The 23,944-nt window shown below is 37.2% G+C and overlaps 2 protein-coding genes across 3 annotated transcripts; both read right to left on the bottom strand.

The window, feature by feature from the left end:
* Positions 1-1,684: 1,684 nt before the first annotated feature.
* On the bottom strand, positions 1,685-6,480 carry n4bp2l2 (NEDD4 binding protein 2-like 2). Its single transcript, XM_032590879.1, has 6 exons — positions 6,367-6,480; positions 4,029-5,071; positions 3,817-3,941; positions 3,578-3,666; positions 2,553-2,629; positions 1,685-2,468 (listed from the first exon to the last, which is right to left on the bottom strand). The coding sequence occupies exons 1-6, from the start codon at positions 6,373-6,375 to the stop codon at positions 2,303-2,305; spliced, it is 1,509 nt and encodes a 502-aa protein (XP_032446770.1). The 5' UTR covers positions 6,376-6,480; the 3' UTR covers positions 1,685-2,302.
* A 776-nt stretch (positions 6,481-7,256) lies between these two features.
* On the bottom strand, positions 7,257-23,216 carry brca2 (BRCA2 DNA repair associated). 2 transcript variants are annotated; one of them, XM_032590878.1, is made up of 27 exons: positions 23,034-23,216; positions 22,615-22,713; positions 21,473-21,706; positions 21,314-21,377; positions 21,154-21,206; positions 21,041-21,069; positions 20,807-20,918; positions 20,670-20,725; positions 19,691-19,754; positions 18,978-19,535; positions 13,548-18,296; positions 13,290-13,388; positions 13,142-13,208; positions 12,604-13,055; positions 12,339-12,520; positions 12,060-12,247; positions 11,809-11,979; positions 10,467-10,839; positions 10,236-10,391; positions 9,979-10,126; positions 9,794-9,906; positions 9,516-9,711; positions 9,249-9,415; positions 9,026-9,164; positions 8,685-8,941; positions 8,374-8,502; positions 7,257-7,756 (listed from the first exon to the last, which is right to left on the bottom strand). In XM_032590878.1, exons 2-27 carry the CDS (start codon positions 22,667-22,669, stop codon positions 7,400-7,402), a joined length of 9,168 nt encoding a protein of 3,055 aa, XP_032446769.1. In that variant the 5' UTR covers positions 22,670-22,713; positions 23,034-23,216; the 3' UTR covers positions 7,257-7,399. The 2 variants fall into 2 exon arrangements, with proteins under 2 accessions (XP_032446769.1, XP_032446768.1); XM_032590877.1 differs by having other exon boundaries at positions 9,249-9,418.
* Positions 23,217-23,944: the final 728 nt, after the last annotated feature.

Raw genomic sequence — 23,944 nt, forward strand, 5'->3', positions numbered from 1 at the left:
ACACAACTGCTAAAATATATAATTTCTAACTTAAAAATAGGGAGATTATTTGCAAGCATGCTTTTAAGAAGTCACTAAAGCAAAGTTTGCTTCCAAAACGATTGATGCTCTTCCTTTTATTACAATCAGACTTGACAGAACTCCTCTTACTGTGAAAGTCCAATGTCCGAGAGTCCATGTGTAAAGGTCAACTTTGGTTTCTACATGAACTGGAGTATTAATTAGGCTTAACACATGTGATAACTGCTCCAAGAAATACTTCAGTCCTGAAAATGAAGAGATATTACATGTTGAAAATAAGAAAAGGCAACAAAGAGATTCTCACAATAAGCCTTTGAGTTAAAGTAATACTGATTTATGGGATAAATACAAATATATTTTTAAAATACAAAAATGTACTTTCCTATTTGCCCTGTACATATTTTATTTTACCTTAACTTTTATTGGTCACACTGAAATATTTCTGATCTTCAACACAATTTTAACATCAGACAAAGATAAACTGAACAAATGCAAAAGCAGTTTTCAAATGACTGCTTCATTTTTAAAAAATAGTCAAGCCAACTTGGCCCTGTGTAGGCAAAAGTCATTGGCATTCTTGCTACATCATTAAATAACTCTGATTAACCAGAAATCTGAGTATCAGTAACCTCACCTGGGTCTTATTAACACCAGATCTGTAGACTAAAAAAGTTATATGAATAGGATCTTTCAGAGAACATAATCAGTTAAAAAAAGAGAATGTGTAACAGCAGTCAAACCTTCCCAGGAGTGTCTAACGCCGTCCAAGAAACCACAAGAGACACCATACCTGCATCACCACAGTGCATGATTCATTTTCACCTGTCAATCAACGTTCACGATTTAACATTAAGAAAAAATAACCATGGAAAATCTCAAGACACACCTGACCGAAGACGAAAACACAAAAGTTCATTTTGGATTTAGCAAAAAAAAACAAAACAAACAAAAAAACCGCCAAGAATTTCCGTTTTTAGTATGACCTGAATATTCCCACTGTGGGACAATAAAGGATTTTTCTATTCTATATCATGATGCACGAGAATGGGAAATCATTCCCAAAACCTTCATAGAGATTGTAAAAAAATAATCCCAAAACACAGAGGTTTGCTTAAAATAATAATAATAATAATAATAATAATAATAATAAAAATCACCCAATACACTGACCATGAAATAAAGGCAGTCTCAGTCTCATAAAAGGAGAATGATTGCGCTGGGTACTTCGCACAGGAGTGATTACAAGAAAAAAAAAAGTTCCACCTTACAGCACCTGTGTGCTGCTCTAATGAGCACCAGAGGGAACAAGGAGACCACGACTTATTTCCTCTGTGACACAGTAATCCCATAATGTCAGAGAAAGATTCTGCACTGAAGCAGTTTCACATTGTATTACCATTTTAACTTGTTTGAGTTACTCACAGGTTATACAGCATTGGTCAGCAGAAATGACAAGAAATTCTGTTTCTATCACTGAATCTTTGTTTGCGTTTTTCACTTTCACGCTCCAAACTATTTAAAGACAAGTTCCCTGGCTTAGGGTATTAAAACACTGATCCCGGTTGATCTTACCAATAAAAGTATTACTGATGAAAACCAAACTTATTGCATAAAGTCACAGACTTTGCAAAAGTCCTTCTAACGAGAAAACAGTTGACAACAGTAGAGATGATAAATCCCCTTTATCATGAAGAATTCTCAGGCAGAACCAGGTTCAATAAGAACACCAACTGACTAAACTTTTTGCAGTATTGCATCTCATATGGAATAACTGAGGAAAAAAAAAATCACTGTAAAAACACCTTAAAATGCAATGATGTATGCCTAAACCTTACGCATTACTTAACTGTACAAGACCATATTCTTCAGCATAGAAACTCCTTGCTTTGTATTGGTTGAGCCACAGACAAATAAATCCTGAAACAGAACAGTGTTATGTCTAAGAATTTAATAAAGTCAGAAAACTGCACTAGTTTAGTCTAATAAGGACGGAAATGGTGCAAGACAAATAGGAATCTTTTTAAAACATAGCTGCATATTGAAAAAAAAACAAAAACATATGAAATATTTGATAGAAAATATATACAAATCTGATTTCCCCTTGCGGTAATTAGATAAAAAAAAAAAAAACACCTTTAAAAATATAGATTCATTTTTTTTCATTATAAATTTACAATATACAAAGCAATAAATTAAAAACTATAAATTACCAAAAGTGAAATTTACATAAGCACAAGTCTTACTCTTTCGGTAAAATTAGAGTTTTTTTCTCTCGCAAAAACTAACAAAAATGCATTTTATCCCTAATTTGCTGCTGCTCTGGTCGACGTCTCTGGTTGACGTGAGCTGGTTCATGTGAATTCATGACAATGTCTATGGAGATGGGAAACGAAAAGCGATCCATCATCTGAGCAATCTTGTCCTGAGGAACGCCATGTTTGTTCCTCCTGAAGGTAAAGTACAAAAAAAGGATTATAAAGTAATGCTTTAAAATCTAAAAAATATCTATAGAAAAAATATATTCTAATTACTTCTCCAATTCACAGGGATCAAATTTCCAGCTGGTCTCAGGTTCATAAAAGTCCACTTTGTATCCTCTGTCCAAGGCCTGTAAAATTAATTTAAACTGTTAATTGACTATAGTGTATCAAGCAAGCAAAGCATTATGACCACCCAACTGGGAAAGGTAAGCAAAAACATTCCTGAATATACCATAAACATTTATGTAGGGTTAATATTGTTAAATTGATAAGAATTGTAGTTACTATTAGGAATGTATATAAAGGCCATGTAATCACATTAGATGAGTAAAAAGGTCAACATGTAATTTGCTTAAAACCAAGTTCCTAGCAAGTAAGTTACTTCTCTAAAAAGTCTCAAAATCCATTCATACGGTTTTGGTTATAATCGTTGCAAAGTTCTATGTGGCAAAATATGAAATCTGCTTTCAGGTTCCTCTTCAGCATATTCTTTATCTTTTTCGGTACTGTACCATCTTTAGATTTGATGATCATCGGTTTTATTACACTGCACTTTGTTTGCTGATCTATGTACTTTGCCCTACAGATTAAAGAACAGCTGCACCTCTTACACAACAATAACTGAAATCCCTGCTTTCTAGGCAAAGCTTGAAAACTATGTTCCTTACCGTGACAAACTAGCTGGTTTTAGATAACTTAAATGGTTATTTTAATTTAACTCCCTGACGTAATTAATTGGCAGAGGACAATTCTTTCAGTTGTCATGGGGATAGTTGAATGTACTGTGTTTAACTCCTTACAATCTGGACATTTTGCTGCTCTGCGTCATGGAGTTTAGAGTTTTGTCACACTGTTCTAGCAACCTAATCCAGAGCTTCTTGGCACATTTAAGCCTCTTAAAGAAATATGAGGATAAAAATGTAGTAAGGCAAATTAGGATCCTGCAAGCACCGCAAATTATTATCTTTTGCATGAAAAACTAAATGTGTTTATTCATTTCACTTTTAAGTGTTCATAATGACACCTTCATGTGCTAGCCTTTTGAATGTTAAAGAAATAAATAAGAAGCACCTTACCATTTTGACATATGGTTTCATCTCCCAGGCTTGGAGGTTTGTGTTGTCAATAATAATAGGAGAGCAACCATCATGCATGGCATCCTTAGCTGATATGGAATTGAACATAAACACCATTCATTTAAACAATCCAGAAAAGACTGTACTGATCCAAGATGTCACGAAATCTTGTGATTGTAAAACCTTTTTTTTAAATCTACAATTCTCTAAGTCTAAACATGAATTTACCGAGACCTCACCTCTGCTTTGGTTCCATTCATGTGCCGCCCCTAGAAGGCCTGGATCATAGTGGTAACTTTCTTTTTGAGCAAAGTAATCGTCCGTGCTGAGAATTATTCCACTTGGGCCAGTGGAGAGCAGTTCTCTGAAAGAGTTGTTCATACAAATGAAAAATAAATAAGGAAATCCAATACAAATACCAGAAAGCAAGTTTGGTTACTCATAGGTGTACCTGGCTAGTGTGGTTTTCCCAGATCCTGGTAATCCTCTCAACAAGATCAGCACCAAATCAGACTGATACTCACGCCTCTCTTCGTAGGGTCGGTAGTCATGATGTTGTTCCCATGGCTCATTTTCTGACATAAACCTCGGAGGCCTGTCGTAATCATCATCGCACCGCTGCCATTCTTCTCTTCGTTCCCCAGACCACCTAGCAGGTACGTCATTCAGATCCGTGTCATAAAAACTCTGATCATTCCATCCAAAGTTCTGAGGAGGGTTTTTATGACGGCCCTGCGGCGGAGGAGGAGGAATGAACACATTTGGAGGTGGACGACTTGAAAATGGTGGAGGATGAAAATCCTTGTGATGACGGTTCATCATTCTTGAGCTGTTTTGGTTGACTTGGATGGGGGCTGAAGTGTTTTGTGGATTTGAGTATGCAGACTGGTGTGAATGGTGAGGGAAAGGTGGCCTGTGAAATCTAAGATCAGGTGGCCTGTTAGGTGGTAAAGGATAATCCCACTGGTTACCCACTGGCCTTTCAGTTGGCCTTTTGAGCTGGTATGGCTCATTTTGATACCAGTGATCCCAGGAGGACTTAGTTGGTCCACTGTTGCTCTGGAAACTGTTTATTCCCATAAAATGTGAGGTGGGGAACATTTTCCCATCAGGTATATCCTGAGAGTGTTTGCTGGTAGGTAGTTCAGGCAGGTTGAGGTTAGGCTGAACATCTTTTTTCTCTTGATTATCACTAATCCGATAAGATTGATCTGGTGTATCAATCTTCTCAAGCTCTTTGTAAAACATACTCAATGAGTCTTCAATATCAGGCTTGGTGGAAATCGCTTGTGGAGGAAATGCAGGACCAATGAAGGCAGTGCTGGTGAGTCCTACCTCCTTCAACACCTTTTCTCTTAAACATCTGTCAGAATCATTGCGCTCTAATTCAGAACTTTTAACATCAGAGTCATCTTCAGACTTTTTAGTATTTCCTCCCTTGGAAGATTCATCAGAGAGTTTGAAGCTTGTGGAGGACGGATCAGGTAGAGACATCTACAAAACATTTTAAATACAGATGCATTTTACTGACTTAGATCACCATCCAAAAGTGTATGTATTTCAATTCAAATAGTGAAATTTATTTGATTATATAAATTATTTGCAGAGACCTATATTCTATGTACATATTCTGTTAAGTTTTGATGGGTATGTGCTAATCACTATTAAATTATGCTAATGAAAATTCAGAATTCACTTTCTCATATTTATAATTAGACGCAAGAACAATAATAAAGGATTTATATTACAGAAATGTCACCTTAATGACAGGACATCCATGTACTCAGTATGTGATTTAAAAGTAAGACTTGGAGGTGAGAAATCTGTCTTTTTTTAAGAAAGCCCAGGTTACTTAAATAGTAGCTTTAAGCCCATCTACAGCTTTGAGGGTGCCCCCTCTTACCTTGCTGTTGACTTAACTCCATAGATTTTCTCTGGGGTTATGGAATAACCTGAATTTGACGAAAGTAATAAGTAAAAATGTACTGAAAATTAACCAATGAAAATCACACATTGATTTTGAATTGTGGTTCAACGTAGTTATTTAAAAAAAAAAAAAAAAAACTAATAAAACAAACCTGGACAAAAGTGATGGTACCTGAAACTTAATATTTTGTTCCACAACCTTTTGGGGCAATCAAATGATTTCTGTAACAGTCAATGAGTTACACCAAAAACACAGTGACCATTAGTCACAATTTAAATAGACATATTGTTTGATTGCAAGACTTAAGACACCTGTAATGCTAATTAGGGCAACACCATAGTTTAACATGTCCATATCGTCACATTATCCTCAATTTTTTCAAGAGGTAAGCATCGCTTTTGTCTAGTTTCGGTTTATTTCATTATCCTGTTTTCCTTTAATGATTCTGTTGCACCACATTTCGAAAGCAATGTAAAACTTTATTGGTTATTTTTTTTAAATTTACTTTAGTCAGTTTGAAGATATTTCAGCGATCATTGCGTGGTCTCTTTCGAGAATTACAACAATGTTGTGCACGTGTGTACACCTATAGTTACTTACTATAGGTACCACACCCACAAAAAAACATATTACCTGCACAATATGAAAGTATAGTGTTTATCTAGAATATATTCATACCCAAACATATTTACTGAAATGGCAATAAGGAAAAAAAAAACTGGCTGACATCGAAACTAACAGCAGTAACTCATTAGCTAATGCAGTGCAACACGAGGTAACACAATGGACGAACGAGGAATTAAATCGAAACAATTTCCTCTACGTCTCTACTTGGACAAATTTTGCGTTACGGGTTGCTTACCTTACACATTCAGAACGCGCAAATGTTGCCAAAGTTTAACAAGACAGTTAGCTCCCAACTTCAACATTTCACTTCTCCTGTGTTGTGTTTACGGAAGTGACGTTATTCTTTCGTTTTTCAGTCAACGTTTTCGTGAGCGCCCCCACCAGGACTGACGTAGAGGTTGGCTTAATGCTATGAAAAATCAAAGTTTGCCGTCAGCAAGATTTAAACAGTACATATTGTAAGATGAGCAGACCGGCAATCTGGTTAGTATTCCATATTTAGTTTCAAAATAGACTTATGTGTAAAATCATTTCTCAATTCAATTGTATTAAACTGTGGAAAACTACCTTCAACTTGATGGTAAGTCTGTATTTATGATTCAGGGTGTGGTCATTGTTAGAGGTGATGTTTTGGCTGATCTGACCATATTATTATTGCAGCATGATTCATAAAAGTTTTCAGATTGGGTGTCCTTCAATTTTAAAACAAATTTTCATTTGATGAAGCAATGGCCAGATTTTTATACCACATAATATTAGTGCTGCAAATCAATCATTATCACAGAAGTATAATGAATTTTTCTATACCATATGATATATAACATGTGGTATAGTAATACCACATGTTATACAAGACTATTTCTGAAAAGGCATTGGCATCAAAACCATTTAACAAAATTCTATAATTAGTAATACAGTAATGATAGTTTAAAAATGATACAAAAGTGCAAATACACACCAACTGTGTCTGCTACTAAATTTTACATGCAGGGCCATATTGGATTTCAAAGTTGTAGTAGCTAGACTATGTATATATCAAAAAGGAGCAGCCTGGTTTGAATTTCAGATTCCAAAAACTAAGCGCTTAAACTTATAGTTCAAGCAAGAGTCAATTAAAGAGACAAGTGCAGAAGCAATGACTTTTAATGTGAAGAGCAATTTCACTACTTTAATATGTTCAAGGACATGACAAATACAACCACAGGATTTTAAGCAACTTTAAGTTTTCACATTTATTTCTTTGTACAGTTTTAATATATATATAAAAACTAAAATAAATTGCCAACATGCAACGCCTGAGTATCAATCATAGCCAGTTCCTCATCGTTCACCCATTCATCCTCCACCAGAGAATCAGTCGCTTTTATTGTAGCAGTCTGTACAGGCTTTAAGGTGCTAGGAGGCCCAGACCTTCGAGGTGGGTTGAATGTTTTTTTTACACAAGGAGACACCACTGAGGCCAGGGGGAAGATGGGTGGTGGAGACGGGATGCGACAAAGATAATCCAAAGCTCTTTTTCTTTTCAAGCTTTTGGGGTCTTTTTCTGTTGAAGATGTTGCAGCAGGAAGGTTACTGCTGACAGGTGTAAATGATCCAAGGCTTTTGATTGGTTTCAGAAAGGCCACCTGCATGAAAAGATGTTTTCAGCTCTCATTAGGCATCAAGTGGTTAGAACAAATGTACAGAGCATTGTAAAGGTATTCCTACCCCTTCATCTAGTTACATTTTCTGAAGATACAAACACACATTTCTATGTATTTAATGAGTCAGACCAGCATAACAAAGCAAAATTGTGACATTAAAGCAAAAATAATTAATTTAAAACATTTTTACAAATGAAATTGTGAAAAGCCAAGCTGAGACAAGTATTCACTCCCATTTACCTTGACATTATTAATTACGTATAACTAATATATTTGTTAGTCATCTAACTAGAAAACAAGAGTCCACCTAAGTGTAAATTTTTCTCAGTATAAAACATAGATAGGATGTGAAGACCTGGCCATGAGACCCTTGATTAACTGTGAAGAAGCTGCAGACTACTTCTGCTCAGATGGATTTGTCAACCAACAACCATAGGTAAGCACTCCACCCATTTCTCCACTTTACAGTTATGTACTAATTTGTGTTGATCTAACACATCATATCCCAGACAATACTAAGATGTTTATGGTTGTAACATAATATATAGTAGAGCAATTGAGGAGGATGGAAACTTTTGCAAGGCACGATATCAACTCACGTTTGTCTTTGAGTCTTGTCTTCTTGCAGCGACTGGCATTTCAGGTTGCAAGGATGAAGAGCAGGATCCATCAGACTTGATTGAATGGGCAAGCTTTTCCTCAGCAGTCAAAAAGAAGTTGTCCTGAACCTAAAACAACGCAAACAGTGACATTAAAGCAACTTGGTACTTTGACCAATGTGATGAAAATAAAACAGAGAAAGATTAATATATGTTATGTGTGATTTGGATGTAAGAAAGTATACAGAAACAGAAAACAGTTTGTAAAGCACATCAGCCTCAGAGGAGACTTTCAGTTTCCAGCACTCTACCTGTACCACGTTTCTGAGTTGGTCAAGGGATTCCTGTAGATGAATCTCCTTGGGGTTCGTAGAGAAGACAGTCAGATCCCCAGCATACAGAACCGGAGTGGGGTGTATAGACTGGCCTCTGAGCTGCAGGTTACTCAGTGCCAAAAGAACACGTGGTTTCACTATGTCTTCAAGGCCGGCCTGAGACAAGCTGCTGAAGCAGCGCACTTTCACAAAATTCTTTTTCCCATCAACCAAATAAAATGCAGGCGAGGAACCTGTGTATGAATATGCAGATCAACATATAGTCAACAATATAACTAAGAGCAAAAGAAGAAAAAAAGACACACACAAGTGTTTACCCTGTTGATCTACAACACTGATGACTAATCCTGTGAGATCAACTTCTCCACACAGAGGCTTGAATTCCTCATTCTGAAGATTTACAAAATCTGTGGAGATTCTTTGCCGAAAATGCGAGGACACCCATTCTTGTGACACCTGAGTGAAAAATTTAGTCAAGTCATTGAAAATATTTCCTTTATCAGTTATAAGTTAAAGATGGTCTTTTGTGTAATACAAAACCTGAAGTTCCTGGAACTGTGTCTTCTTCGTCCCAGTCAGCTGAACAGTTTCAACGTTGCTAGGTTTCTTTCCATCAGAGGCAACAAGGTTATACACTTTGAATCGACGACCTTCCTTCAGCAAAGACTGGAGATCTGAAGAAGGCCGCCAAAGGTTTAACTGATAAACTACAAGATGCAAGAAAGAAGAAAAAAAGCACATTTACACACAAGGATGAATAAGTTAAAATGACAGAGATAAAATAGAAAACACCACAACAAGACAGACCGCAGCTGGACTGAATCCTTGAGTCAGCGATGCAAAGTCTCCATACAGGTGTCACGTCTCTTTTTGGACAGCTCATTTCATTGTCCTCTGCATCCAGAGCACGCCAATATCTGTCCTGCAGCTCAGCCTGCTTCTTCTCCATCAGTGAGCGCCTGTAGGCCTGAAGACTCTCCAGCTGTTGTTCACTTAAATGAGCCTAAGACACAAATATAGGCAAGTTTGTTAGAAATGGTCACAAGGGAAGCATACTTAAAAATTTGAAGATAATTACATGTTACCTCCAAGTAAGCAGGGTCATCTCCAAGTGCTTCATACAAGTCTTCTCCTTCCTGCAAGTTCCCAATATCCTGCTTGCCAACCATTTGCCTTCTGCGCTGACATTTGATACTCCCTGAACGTGACAACATGTTAAAGCATCTCCACATTTAAATGTCCTATTACAAGTGGAATTTAGAGCATCTACCTTCTTCTTCTTTTTCAAATTCAGCTTGAACCTTGGCAAACAGCAACTCTACTGCTTTCTGTTTGTGGCTGTTGAATCGTCTCGCCTCCTTCTCTTCTGCCCGAGCGGACCTAAACACAACACCTCCATCTGATTTCCTCTCCATCCACTGAAAAGAAAAAAGAAGAAAAAAAACACCATACAGTCAGCAGGACAAATAGTTATGGAGCATCCACAAATATGAGTGAAAAAATACAAATAGGTTTTTCTCTACACACCTGCATGGGATAGCTTCTCAGTATGTAGATGTCAACACATCCTATTGGTCCTCCATTACTATACAAGCAGGAGACTGGAAGCAGAAATGGTCGTGGATCTGTGTGGAATCCCAGCTTAGCATCCCACCGTGCACGCCTAGTGCTATTGGACCATATCTAAATAAAAACGACATGTTATCTATTTCAGTGTGGACAACATAATAAAGACTCTACTCTGGGTTATTTAAGTACCTTCAACATTAAAGAATCCGGTGCCTCCAAAGGGGAGCAACCATCTTGTGGTCCCATCAGTTGTGCTCCATGGATTATCAATTTGCCACCAACAGCAAGCCGACCTTTGTGAAGCATTGCAGTCAATGGTTCATCCAGCTGAGCTTTGATGGCATACCAGCCATCTGTAAGCCGCACGACCGCAACTGGAGTTTCCATCTTGGTTTTAGCACTTTGTGACATCTTGGTGTCACTGCAGATCTGTGCATGTAGGAGCTGACCTTTAGAGATGATCTCACAGACACAGAGAATAAGAGTTTTGGCCGGCGTATCATCTCTTTCCATGATCTTCCTCAAAGCTGGTCTGCGGCTGTGGTCCACCTCTACGTCATATCTAGAAATAAAAGAAAATTATTTATCAGATTTCTCAATGTTTATTTTTCAAACTTTATTATGCAAGGTCCTTGTACGAGTTTCAGTTCACAATTCCATGCTTCACTAGACTCAGATTGATTTTCTAACTAAATTCCAGAACAAAAATGAAGCTGACCTATGATACGAAGCAATTTCATAATTTTTTTAGCATCTGAATGAACATATATTATAAATATTTCGAATTGCACAATAATTTTAAATAAAGGCAAAAGTTTGTGAGTAAAAAGTCCAAATGGAACAGGAGTTTCTATTATTTATCAGTCATTTAAAGCAGACCCAGTTTAAGAAATAAAGGCACATTTTAAAAGTCCTGTTATTATAGACTCTATAGACCACAAAAAGCAGTGTAATAGCTGCACTGCTTTACAGAAAAATGCATTATATCTCCAAGTTCTGTCAGCTGCTCAAAAACACTCAATAGCTGCAAAATATTGTGAAGTCTCAAACCAAAGATAAAAGTATATCTTTAAATAATTTAAATAAGAAAAACTTATGAAAACCACTTATTTATTTTAGACATTCAAATATTTATTTTATGCAAACATTTTTGCTTTTTTAATTATATTTTTGCAAGATCAAAACAAAATATCTAAAGGCATCAAAATCATCTTTGTGTACTCAAACAAGCATTTTCTGAAATTTTGACTATTAAGTAAAAAATTTAATAAACAATCAGATACATTTTAGATTAATTTTTAGCAAAAAACTGAATTACAGAAAGTAAGACTAAGAGTATTACTCTTTCCAAAGGAAAGTTTATATTTGTGATGCTTTATTTTCACATTTTAACAAGGAATCTTTATATTAATTGGCAAACTAATGTTTAACAAAGTAGTGTTTAGCTCATTGCTAAAGTAATTATGATTAAATAATCAGAACATTATTTCTGCAGCTGTAAACGTGTGTAACTTCAGTAACCCACATGTACCTGTACTTAAGCTGGAGGAGAACCTGCTCTGGGGTGAGGCAAAGGCTGCCCATTGTTTCTGGAAATGATTTCTCCATGGAGGCCTGCTTCCACACAATCCACCTGTAGTGATTGTACACCCACTGCTCACTGATCAGCTTGGGATCCACTCCAGAAGTGTCACATAATGCTCTGTGGAAAACAGTTCACCATATTAAGCAAGAAGTGGCCAAAGATAGGAGGCTGCACCTCAATGTGACAATTATTAATACCTATAGAATTCTTCTTTTCCTGCTGTCCAGTCGTCACTGGGGATCAACCAGCCTCCGTCAGCGAGTTGAACACCACCTCCATCGGCTAACATTTCTTGTTTGACGAACTGCAGCAAATTGAAGCGGAATGATTCGGCGTTCTCTCCGGTGATCTCTGGAACATACTTATGGACTCCACACTCATACAGCTGAAACAGAACAACATATAAATGAAGTGCTGCTTCCTGGAAACAACATGAGTTAAAGAAGAAGAAGAAGATGTCAGCGTTGTGGCCTTGCCTCTTGGGCCGAGTATCTTGAAGGAATATTTCCATTGACTGCAGCTTTTAATGGGATTCTCGCCACCCCTGAGGTTTTTGTCAGAAATAAGCTCCCAGGCAGCGGTCGAATGGTCTGCCGCTTCTTTTTCCTAATCCTCATGTCCTGCATGTCCCGGGCCAGTCCAATGTTCTCAGTCCTGTCTGTTAATAGATTTTATTATTCTACCAATATACAGGAAATCCAGAGCCTTTAAAGTAGATTTACATTAAAAATATCACTCTACCTTGGCTTCTGGAAAGCTTGTCATCCACATGTAGCATTTCAGTAGAGCTGACAGATCCCACCTTTAGAGGAACACTTTGATTAATCATCTTAGTGTTTGGAGTGTTGACTAAAGTGACAACTTCTTCACAATTTTGGGTTGTTTTAGTAAGTGGTGCATCTGTTTTGCTGTTGGTCTCCAAACATAAAGAGTGATGCTGCTTATTGTCCTCCTGTTGTTTAGGGGAACTTTCTTCATGGACAACCCTTTGTTTTTTGAACGGTGGAACAAACGCAGGCACTTTTTTGCGGTCTCTGGCCTCTGGTTTATTGAGTGCATCTCTCTTTGAGTTTTTGAAAAATGGTGGGACAAATGTCGGCATCCTGCAGGCTGCAGATCGACCATCTCCTTGGTCAGAATGCGGCATTTGGATTGTCCTTTGTAATCTTGTGTGCACAAAGCTTTTTGCATCCCTGTAAAAGAACAATACATCACAAGAGGATGGTAAAATCTATCATTCTGTTGGAAAACACAATTTCCAGCAACTCAAATAACTTACCTGTTTGGCTTTGTAATGTTTGGATGAAGAAAGGCGCCGCACATGAAAACACCCCTGTCCATTATCCCTTGATGAAACAGGAAAAATGTAATTTAAAATTTAGAATATATTCAGTTTTAGACAAGCAACACAAGTACGAGTGTTTTACCATTTGGGCCACTTTTCACTGGGTGGAGTCCTGAACCTCGTGAATTTTCAGCGGTTCTGTCAAATTCTTCCAGTAACCTTCGTTTAGAAGGTGGCTGAGCTACATTGAAATAGTTAAGAAAACCATCTTAGATTTTACACAACAGGGCAACACTTCAAAAGATTTTACCAAAAGTCGTCAAATTTAATAAACTACAAATGAGAATTTATATTTAATAACAGTATTTATTTATTGAACCATTTAAGGTGTAATACTTACCAATGAGATCTTCAGCCCTTCTCCTTTTCCTCCCTTTGTCCTCTTCAGCTGATTTTTTGTTTAAATGTTGGTCATCTAGCAGTTGCAAATCTTCTGAAGTCGTCAACAGACTTTGACCAACTAGAACTTCATCTTCTAGTAAGGCTTTTGTGCAATCTAAAGCTTCTTGGGCAAGAAACTTTTGCTGTGTTTCTGTACAGCCAGTGAGGTTTAGCAACTGAAATTTTGGGTCTGAAGATTTATTCGTTTGTATAATGTCAGATCTCTGGTTGCAGCTTTTAGTATTTAAATTGCAAATTGACAAGTGTGACTTTTCTTCTATGTGGTCATCACTTCGGCTGTCTGCTGCTGAAGGTAATGACTCCACTCCACTGCTAAAGTAAGTCTTTGCTTTCTGTAAGGCCTCATGTGAAAATGGTTTACCACTTGCAGCACAAACACAAGTGCTCTCCTCATCTGCTTTGTTTTCACTCAGCAGAAGTTTTGCTCTCGACAGAGCCTCAGCTGAAACAGCAACCGTTTTCCCACTTGCCGTCTGAAATCCACCTTCATTCTGTTTTGCTTTGATGGAACTGCTTTCGGGCTCTTCACAAATACTACCGGTATTTGTTCTGAGTTCAGACATGTTTCCCTTTATGCTGCCACTTTCATTAACGGGTGCCATATTAGTTTGTTCTGATGATTTTTCACTGTTACTGTCCATAGTCCAACCTTCCTCTTGGTTAAAAAAAGGATCTGTATCTTGCATTGCTTTTGTTAAAGCTAAATCATCAACTTCTTTGAAGAGGAATTTTGCCCTTTGAAGATTTTTCTGCGACACATCAACTTTTTCTCCCTTTGCGGTTGTAAAGCCACAACATATTTTCTGAGTTTTGCTTCGACTGTCTTGTTTCCCATCTGCTTTTACTGTCTGTGAAAAATCCGAGTCCTCCGTACTGGAAGTGATGTCACCAAAGAGGGATTTTGCCTTTTGAACAGCCTCAGTGGAAGGTGCCATTGGTTTACCGCTGGCAGAATGAAACCCACAGTTTCTGAGCGAAAGAGCAGAAGACTGGGACTGTGATGACATTGCATTTGTTTTATCCTGAATTCCTTCAAACTCGCTAAACAGGGTTTCTGCTTTCTTTAGGGCTTCAGAAGAAACATCGACTCTTTTCCCACTGGCTGTTTGAAATCCACGCCTTGCTTGCGGTAAAATGTTTTCTCTTTGTTCCACTTGTTTGTTTGCATTGCTGGAGCACTCAGGGATAGAAATGCTTACCCTCATCTCATCATCTGTATAACATTTTGCAAGACTTGCCTTTCTGCTTCTCTGCATATGTACTTTACCTTTTAAGTCATTTTCCAACATTTCCTTATTAATGTCCATATCACATCCTGCAAAGAAAGCATCTTCCTCCTGTGCCGCTTTGCTTAAAACCTGATCATCAAGTTCTTTGAAAAGTGCTTTTGCCTTCTGAAGATTTTTCTGCAACACATCAACTTTTTCCCCTCTTGCAGTTGTGAAACCACAAGACATTTTCTCTGTATTGTTGCTACCGTCTTGATTCTTGCCACTTTTCCTCATCTGTGAAGTATCTGGGTCCTCTGCTCTGAAACCGATGTCACTGAAGAGAGATTTTGCCTTTTGAAGGGCCTCTGATGAAAGTGCTACAGGTTTACCGCTGGCAGATTGAAATCCATCATTTCTGACTGGAAGATCAATAGCCTTGGATTCTGGCAGTGCTGCATTCACTCTATCCATGACTCCTACACAGTCACCTAACAAGTTTTCTGCTTTCTTCAGAGCTTCAAATGAAACTTCAACTTTTTTCCCACTGGCTGTCTTAAATCCACAGCTTGCTTGTGGTAAAAGGTTCTCTTTGTGTTTCTCTTGTTTATCTGCATCCTTGAAGCATCCTTTCACAGCCTCTACAGGTGTGTGTGTTCTAAATCTTTGATCTGCATGAGGTTTTTCATCTTCCTTCTTGCTCCCCACACTCTCCAACATTACATTGTTGCTTTCCAGAACACTGTCGGTGGAGAGAGCATCTTCCTCTTGCACTGCTTTGGCTAAAATCAAATCATCAAATTTTTCCTGTGACATTTGATCGTTTGCTCCTCCTGCAGTTGTGAAACCAGAGCATATTTTTTCTGGTTCTGTTTGATGTTTCTTATCCTTTTTAACTGGAGCAGATTCTGCCACCTTATCCATGTTCAAACTGATATCACTGACCAGTGTCTGAGTCTTCTCCAAGGCCACAGATGACAAGACAACAGGTTTGCCACTGGCTGCAGAAAAACCACCACTCCAGAGATTAGTAACTGGGATAACTGGTGTCTTGGGACTGGATTGCTGAGAGGAAATACAAATTGCATCCTCTGACTTATCAGATTCTCTTAGCAGAGTTGGTTTCTTTAAAGGTGCTGATGAAATTGCGAATTTCTTTCCATTAACAACTTGGAAACCACCATCATCTAGGTTCGATAGCTCATCACCAAGGCATTTTGTTTTTGAAGCCTTTTCTTTTTCATTAGTTTCTTTGTTTATCTCCTCGGGTGCGTGAATCTGATTCAAAAGAGATTCATCCTTCTTCATAGCAGCAGCAGACACACTAATGTTCTTCCCAGCAGCTGTACAAAACCCATCACCTGTGCACAGCTCTTCAAAAGCAGACAAATCCGTGCTCTTTGATGGGTGAAGCATAGCGAACGGCTTTGAAGTCAGAAAAGATTTTCCGTCTTCATTTTTCAAAGCTGCTGTAAACTTGCTATTTCTTTCCACTTCATTCAGACGTCGTTCTTTTGTGTGATGTGAGACCACGGCTGTATTTACATTTTCAAGTTCAGTGCATCCAGTGACACTCTTCTTAGAAATGCTGACCTGAGGGCTTTTGAAGTTTGAAAAGCTTTTCTTACCTTCTTTGTGCTCCATTACATGGCAGTCTTTGAAAAATGCATCTGCCTCTTGCATGTAGTTAGCTGAAATGGAGATTCCTTTCCCACTGGCCTTTCTGAATCCATTTTCACAGATTATTGTGTCAATTTCATTTTTTTTCACACTTTTGGTGTCGTTCCTGTTTCCAACATTTTTATTTGAACAGACAACCCCTTCTAATTTGGAAAAGCAATTCTCAATTTTGCTTCCGACATCCCAGTTTTCCTTCTTTCTTTCTGAGTCCTTTCTGAACGTGTCAGAATCCCTGTTACATTTCTGTTCTGTTATGGCAGCATTTTTCCCGTTCTGCTTATCAGAAAGTTTCTGATCTGTCAAATTTCTCTCCAAATCTGCAAACAAAGCCTTGGCTTTGTTCAGACACTTTTTAGAGACATGCAAAACATTTCCACCTGCTGTCCTAAATGCCTCACTATGGATCAAAGCCTTGTTGTTCTCCAGATATCTAGTTTCAGTATCCTCAGCCCGAGGAAGAATATTTGGTTCATCTAACTTTAGAAATTCCCTCTCTTCAGAAATGGTTCCTGACAAAGAATTTAAATGAGTTTCCGTTTTCAGCAAATCTGACATTCCTGTGCACCGATTTATGGCTTTTGCTGTTTCTCCATGTGTCCTGTTTTCTAAAACTGAGGCCACTTTGTCATTCATCATGACTGTGGAGTGCTTTCCACCTTCAGAACTAAAGCTGTCGTCAAAGTCTATATCTGCAAGAAGAGCAGGGTCAAGATCCTTGTCTTCTTTTTGTGGAGGATTGTGATTATCTTGATGATTTGGTAGCTTTTTTGTAGATTTGAACTGTGTAAACTCAAATTGGCTGTCTGCCTCTTCCAAGAGAGTGCAAAGTTCCGTCACGTCGGCTTTTTCTGAGGCTGTTAATTGGGAACTGACATTTCCAAATGACTTTCCGGCACAGGAGGGCAGGCTTGAGTCAGATGATGTATCTGTTGTTTTTTCACAAATTGAATTACTTTTATAAATAATGCCATGATAGGATTTGGTGCTGTTGTCAAGAGAAGACTTTTTATCTTCAGTCGCTTCAAATAAACGCTTTGCTTTTTCCAGGTTAGCAAGTGATATGTGGATGCCTTTATTTGAGGCGGTTTTGAATCCTGATGCGTCAGCAGGCAGAAGAGAAACAGGAGTTTTTTGTGGCTGGCTGCTTTTACTTTCACCAACAGTTTCTTCTCTGTCCCATAATTCCTCTGTTGATATGCTCGCTATGTGCAACTCAATTTCCATTGCATGGTCCGGAGCCTGCCCTGTGCCAGACCTCTGCACAGGCACTTCAACATCAAATTTTGGCTTTCCACTTCCATTAGTTGAGGGAAAATTATGCATACCAGTTTTGAAACTCTGCTTTGGTTGGTTTTGGCCAACATTCTCTAAGAGCGGAAGACCAAATGACGAGGAAGTCATATGGGTGACGTCTGCTACACCTGATTGGAATCCGCTGTCAATCATAGTGACTTCACTGATTGAGAATGGTTGATTACTGGTAGGGATGCATCTGTTTTTACTGATACAACTGTAATCATTGGGAAAGTTAGCTGGCTTTCCGTTCTGTTTTGTTTGTTTCATAGCAGACAGACACGCCGCAGGAGAGAAGTTCCTTTGCGTGTTCTCCCCAGTTTTTAAGTCTGTCATTTGGCTGAAGTCCTGTGCAAAATCTCGACAAAGTTGTGACATGTCAATATCCTGGAGTTTTGTTCCAAGAGAGCAATTTATGGTTTCCTCTACAATATTTCTTTGATTTTTAGTCCTCTGACACTCTTCTTTATCCGGGGTGTTCACAAATGGCTTGCCATTTTCTTGTTCTAAATGAAAGCATACAAAAGAAAACAAAGACCAATTAATTATAGTACAGAGTGAAATTTTTTGGTCACATTTCTAAAATGGCTCAGTATATTTGCCTCTTCAACTATTTGTTCCTTAACTATTTGTTCCTTAATTTAGTATAGACACACAACCATCTTGTCTCTTTCTCTTTCCATTTTGTACCCATGTACAAATATTTTATTAATCTTTGGCTTAATATAGAATTCTTTTGTTTTAGTTTTTTAAGAGCATTAAACAATTTTTTTTTTTAAATCAGAGAAAGATAACATCAACGCAATAGGAATACATTGTAATTGCACCCACTTGTTAACTCTAGAATTATAGTAAATGATTATGCACATTTTTTAGTTCAACGTCATTAGACACAATTTTATCTATATTTTAGCCAAATAGTCACATTTTCTTGCAGAAGACTAATAAGAATATAACAAATTATTTAAAGCTGTCAGTTGTCAAAGCAACACAAGAATGAAATAATGCATGCTCATTAGAAAACATTTATGTGGCAGATGGCTCTGTTTTGTTCCTGAAAATGTTGGGGACAACAATAAATCAAACTTGAAAAGGCACAAAATGGGGGTGAAAAAGAGGCAAGATGATCAGTCCATATGCAGAAACCTTCATATTCTTACATAAAACTTGGAAAATAAATGTCTTACCAGACTCTGAAATCTTTAGTGAGGGATCTGTTGTCTGGAAGTCTTGGCCACAAGCTTGCGATTTTGTGGTTGTGATAGTGTAAACAAACTTTCTCTTTTTTTGAGTAAATCCAGAGTCAGTAATTTTCAATGTTGGCCTGGTTGGTTGCACAGAGTCAGTGTACCCTGGCAGTGTCATATTGCTTCCCACAGCAGAAGATGAGATTTCAGATAGACTTAGAGGAGACCACTGGCTGATTGCCGTATCTCCAGTTTTCACCAGTGTGGTTGAAGGCAAACCCCCAGATTCCAGATCCTCTTCACTGGATGCAGCATTGTCTGATTTTGAGGTATCTTCATGGCTGCAGACATCTACATTTGTTTGAATTATTTGCTTACGTTTAACTCTGTCAGGTTTCACTTTTCTCAGAGCAGAACTACTATTAGAAAAGAAACTTTTAGGTGCATCTGCGCTACAAACGTCTCCTTCCAGAGCATCTGGAACTTTCTGTTGTTGATGACTTTCACTCTGGTTCAATGGAGACTCGGAGCAGGTATCAGTCACAGGGAAAACTGGACCTATTTATTGTGACACAAACATACAATATTTAGTATTATGATGAGTACGCTCCCGTGCAACAACAAATATAACAGACCCTATGCAATCCATACTTATCTAAAATGACTAAAATAATGTATTACTTATGGGTAGACGGTGGGAAAAAAGTAATTACCTAGGGAAGTTCTTGATGTCTTAAGGGAGGAATTCGAAAGTGAAGGGAAAAGCTTCCGTACAAACTTGAAAGGAAAAAACACAAATTTATATGTAATACAACATATCAAGCCAATATAGTATTGTTAACATAACAGCCATCTGTTTTTGTCAAATCTTCTTGTGTTGTGGGAAACAAGATTTTACACTTTTGGCCCTCAAAGCTCATACTAAAGCTCAGAATGTGTAAATAAATTAATATCAGGGTGGACCTGTGGTGCTACACAGAAAAACCAAACTGCTTTGAAGAATTATTGGTTCAAACTAGTGCAAAGTGATTACGCAATATATCAGGTAAATTCCAAGGTCCATTTAATATTTTTTTAATCAATTTACTTCAAATATGAATGAAACTGTCTGTATAAACATCTAATTGATGTTTATAGTACAAAGTATGTCACTGCAGTAGCCTAAACATTAGGGAAAACTGGGAAACTGAGTTGACATTAAAAGACAAAATATTTAGAGCTGGTCTAAGTTTGCTAATGAAACAAGGCAATAACGTAAATTTTGGATTTTTGTCTGTTGCTTTATAAATACTTTGGTGTGATGTATTTTAAGATCTATGAGATGTGAGTTTTTCACCTTCTTAAATTTACTCATGTTACAAAGTCTAAGAGCTTTGTAACTTTCAAAGACCTACAGAACTATAAATAGATTTTTAAAAATGGTATATAAATAATAGTTTTTAGCTGCCAGAATTATTAATGTTCGCGTTTTGTTACCCCAAAGTCAGCAAGTAGAAGCAGGGTTTCACAAATCACAAGTGTAACATGTCCGTCAATCATGTAACTTTGCCCAAATTCAAACCAATGTCTAAAGTCTGACTGAATTATACACTTTTTAAATGTTAGCTATTACGATTTACAATAACTGATCAGTTAATCAGTCTACTCATTGTAGTAGTAATACCAAGTAACTGAACTAAGCAGAGTACTCACAACAACTTTTCTGTCTGCAGTAACACTCTCTGGACAGGGACTCTCATCAGTTTTAGCTGAAACAGAAAAAAGATCCACAAAATGGTAAATTATTCATAATTTAAGAATAATACTTGCCAATTGTTTCAGCAACTCACATAAAATTAGAGTAGATGGCAAAGCTCGTGGTGTATTAAAAGAACTGGTCCAAGAAATGTCAGGATTGATCTGTGCGCCGAGACTTTCAGAAATGTGGTTGGCATAGCTGGCCTGTTTCGTTCAGAGGATAAAATTAAGGCAGACATTTTTTTTTTGCTTCTATTTATTACATTTGATTAGAATAACACTAATGTTAAAAAAAAGAAAATCAGCTTCAGGTCAACTATACTTACAGGGGATTTCTCTGGGGAATGCAGAATATCTGAAATAATAAATGTAGGCATTTACCTAATTCCTTTTTTTATACAAACCATAAATATGAAGATTAAATAGATTTTCAGCTTACCAAAACTCGCCTCACTCTGAGGCTGAACACCTTCACATTTTAAATTAGAGACACTAAAATAAACAAAACAGATACAAAGTCAAGTTCTGTTTTATAATAACGAGAATAAGAAAACCCAGTTATTAACAGCATAAGGGAATAAATCTTAAATTTTACTCACCACAGTTTTGGCGGCTGAAACAAACAGGGACTTTGCCTTGGCATCCATGGTAACATTTCCTTTTCTAGAAAGAATGAAAGGGACATGTAGTTTTTAGGTGTTTAACTTCATAAAAATTTAAGCTAAGATGAATAGTCTTAATTATTTAATTGTTTATACCCTGTGCAGCTGTGAACGACGAATCATCCTCAGTGTCTGGTGACACAATTTGACAGTGTCTGAAAACTTTAGGGGTTGAAAACAGCTGGCTTTCTATTGCCGTCTTCTCCAGAGGAACCTTGAAATATCCCTCTTGGTTGGCGCACAACTCATCGTTATCGGCAACATTTCCTTCATTCAAAGAAGCTTGGGCTGTCAGTACCTCAAACCAGTTTGGGTCCAAAGGTCCCAGCTCTGAACGATAAAACACAGGCCAAAACAAAAATGCATTCCTTTTGTCTCAATATACAGTACAGACCAAAAGTTTGGACACACCTTTCTAATTCAATGGGTTTTCTTTATTTTCATGACTATTTATAAGGCAAGAAATCCCACTTATTAACCTGACAGGGCACACCTATGAAGTGAAAACCATTTCAGGTGACTACCTCTTGAAGCTCATCAAGAAAATGCAGAGTGTGTGCAAAGCAGTAATCACAGCAAAAGGTTGCTACTTTGAAGAAACTAGAATATAAGGGGTATTTTCAGTTGTTTTACACTTTTTTGTTTAGTGCATATTTCCACATGTGTTATTCATAGTTTTGATGCCTTCAGTGTGAATCTACAATGTCAATAGTCATGAAAATAAAGGAAACTCATTGAATTAAAAGGTGTGTCCAAACATTTGGTCTGTACTGTATAACTTTTTGGAATCTCATAAAAAGCAAACTGGGGTGATTGCGCTACTAGAATTTACAATGAAGTATTCTTGGCACAACGATGAAGTAGAATATTTTAGAGCTTACATTGCTGCCTGCCAATGTCTCTCAGAATAGTCACATATAAAAAAAAATGCATTTATTTTGGCATAATAACTAAAAAGTTAAATATTGCATATTGTGATAGTAGCATTCAATTCTGTTGATTTTGAGTATTATGGATTACAATGAAACTAAATTTGGTCAACTGTAAAGAAAAGAATGTAACAAGCCAGGCCCAACAATGCACATGAAATGAAGTCCACTACTAAAGTGACCTGGGATTCCTGAACCTATCACCAGAGCCACAGACTGATCAATTATTTATGAAGATGCACCTCTATTTGAACACGAACACAGGTAAAACAAAATATGCTCAAAAATTAAGCAGTTGACAAATCTCACCTTTCCAGATTTCATCTTTAAATGCGTCGTACATGTTTTGTATGCATGAATCCATTCCACAGCAATCGAACAACACCTAGAGTTAGTTATACACACCACCTAGGAAGGAAAGAATGCAATGTTACCCAGATTTAAAATGCGGAAAAAATATTGGGGCACAATTTTTACGGCTTACTGGAGGAATACGTATCAAAGGGTTCAAAGGCTTTTCAGAAAGAACGTAGTCGATTATAACTAAAATAACTTGAAGATTGATAGTTACGATATTTAAGACAAACCAGTAGAGTCATATATAGAGTCTGGCAGTAAAAACTGCCTTACCTTGCTACGAATCTTAAACATGTTTCCCATACAAGCTGTTAATGCTAACCATTTAAAATGAAACTATGCCATAAAAATTGAGTTGGAGTTAAACTTACACGTTTCATTCCGAAGTACGAGAGTGTTTAGGCTCATGTTGAGGGGAAACTTCAAAGTAAGTGTTGACAATAGCCCACCAAACTTAGGGATGAACAATACAACACTAACAGTCAGCTTGTTTGCTAGCTGTTGGGTCTCGCAGCAAAACCCAAAACTCGCGCGCCTCATTCCGGAAGTCAAGTCGACTTCAGAATAAGAGACCGGAATTAAGCTGTCCATTTATGATTTTAATTTGGACAAAAACACCAAAACGAAAAAGTAAAATATAATAGAAAATATTCCGTTTTTAAGCTTCTTATGCTTTTTTTAATTGTGGAGGGCATCATTTAAGATATTGGTACAAAACGCCCCTTGAGATGCAGAAGGCATTATAAATAAAACGTATTATTATTACTATCAATATCCAAAATATACATTAAACTACAAATAAAAATGTTGATTGAAAGTTTTGAAAGATTTCAGAGCTGACACAGGAGTCTGTTAAATACAATCTAAATACTACTCTAGAACAGGGATTCGTCAAGTGGCTCTGTGCATCTTCTTTGCATCTTTCACAAAATACAGCAATTGTTCTTCTCTGGTTGTAAATAATTATTTACACTCACTACAGATATGCTAATAAAAATATTTTTTTGAATGTTTTTTATTATTTCTTACACTTTTCAGAATCAGTCAGTATCAAATCAGGTCAAAGCTTTACAGAAATTGGAAACTGAAGTGAGTCAGAGTTCTGATGAGTGCATCTCTGAAAACTCCTAAAAATATTGGCACATATAAAGTAATAATTCATGACCAACTAGTTAATTCCCTGGAAGTTTTGAAACCATTTAATGAACCAATTAAAGGATGATGCATTTCTCAAGGTCTTTTTCTTCTTGATACTTCCCACTCTCCACCTTTTGTTTAGTTT

Source organism: Xiphophorus hellerii, chromosome 18 (genome assembly GCF_003331165.1).
Source record: "Xiphophorus hellerii strain 12219 chromosome 18, Xiphophorus_hellerii-4.1, whole genome shotgun sequence".
Taxonomy (NCBI): Eukaryota; Metazoa; Chordata; class Actinopteri; order Cyprinodontiformes; family Poeciliidae; genus Xiphophorus; species Xiphophorus hellerii.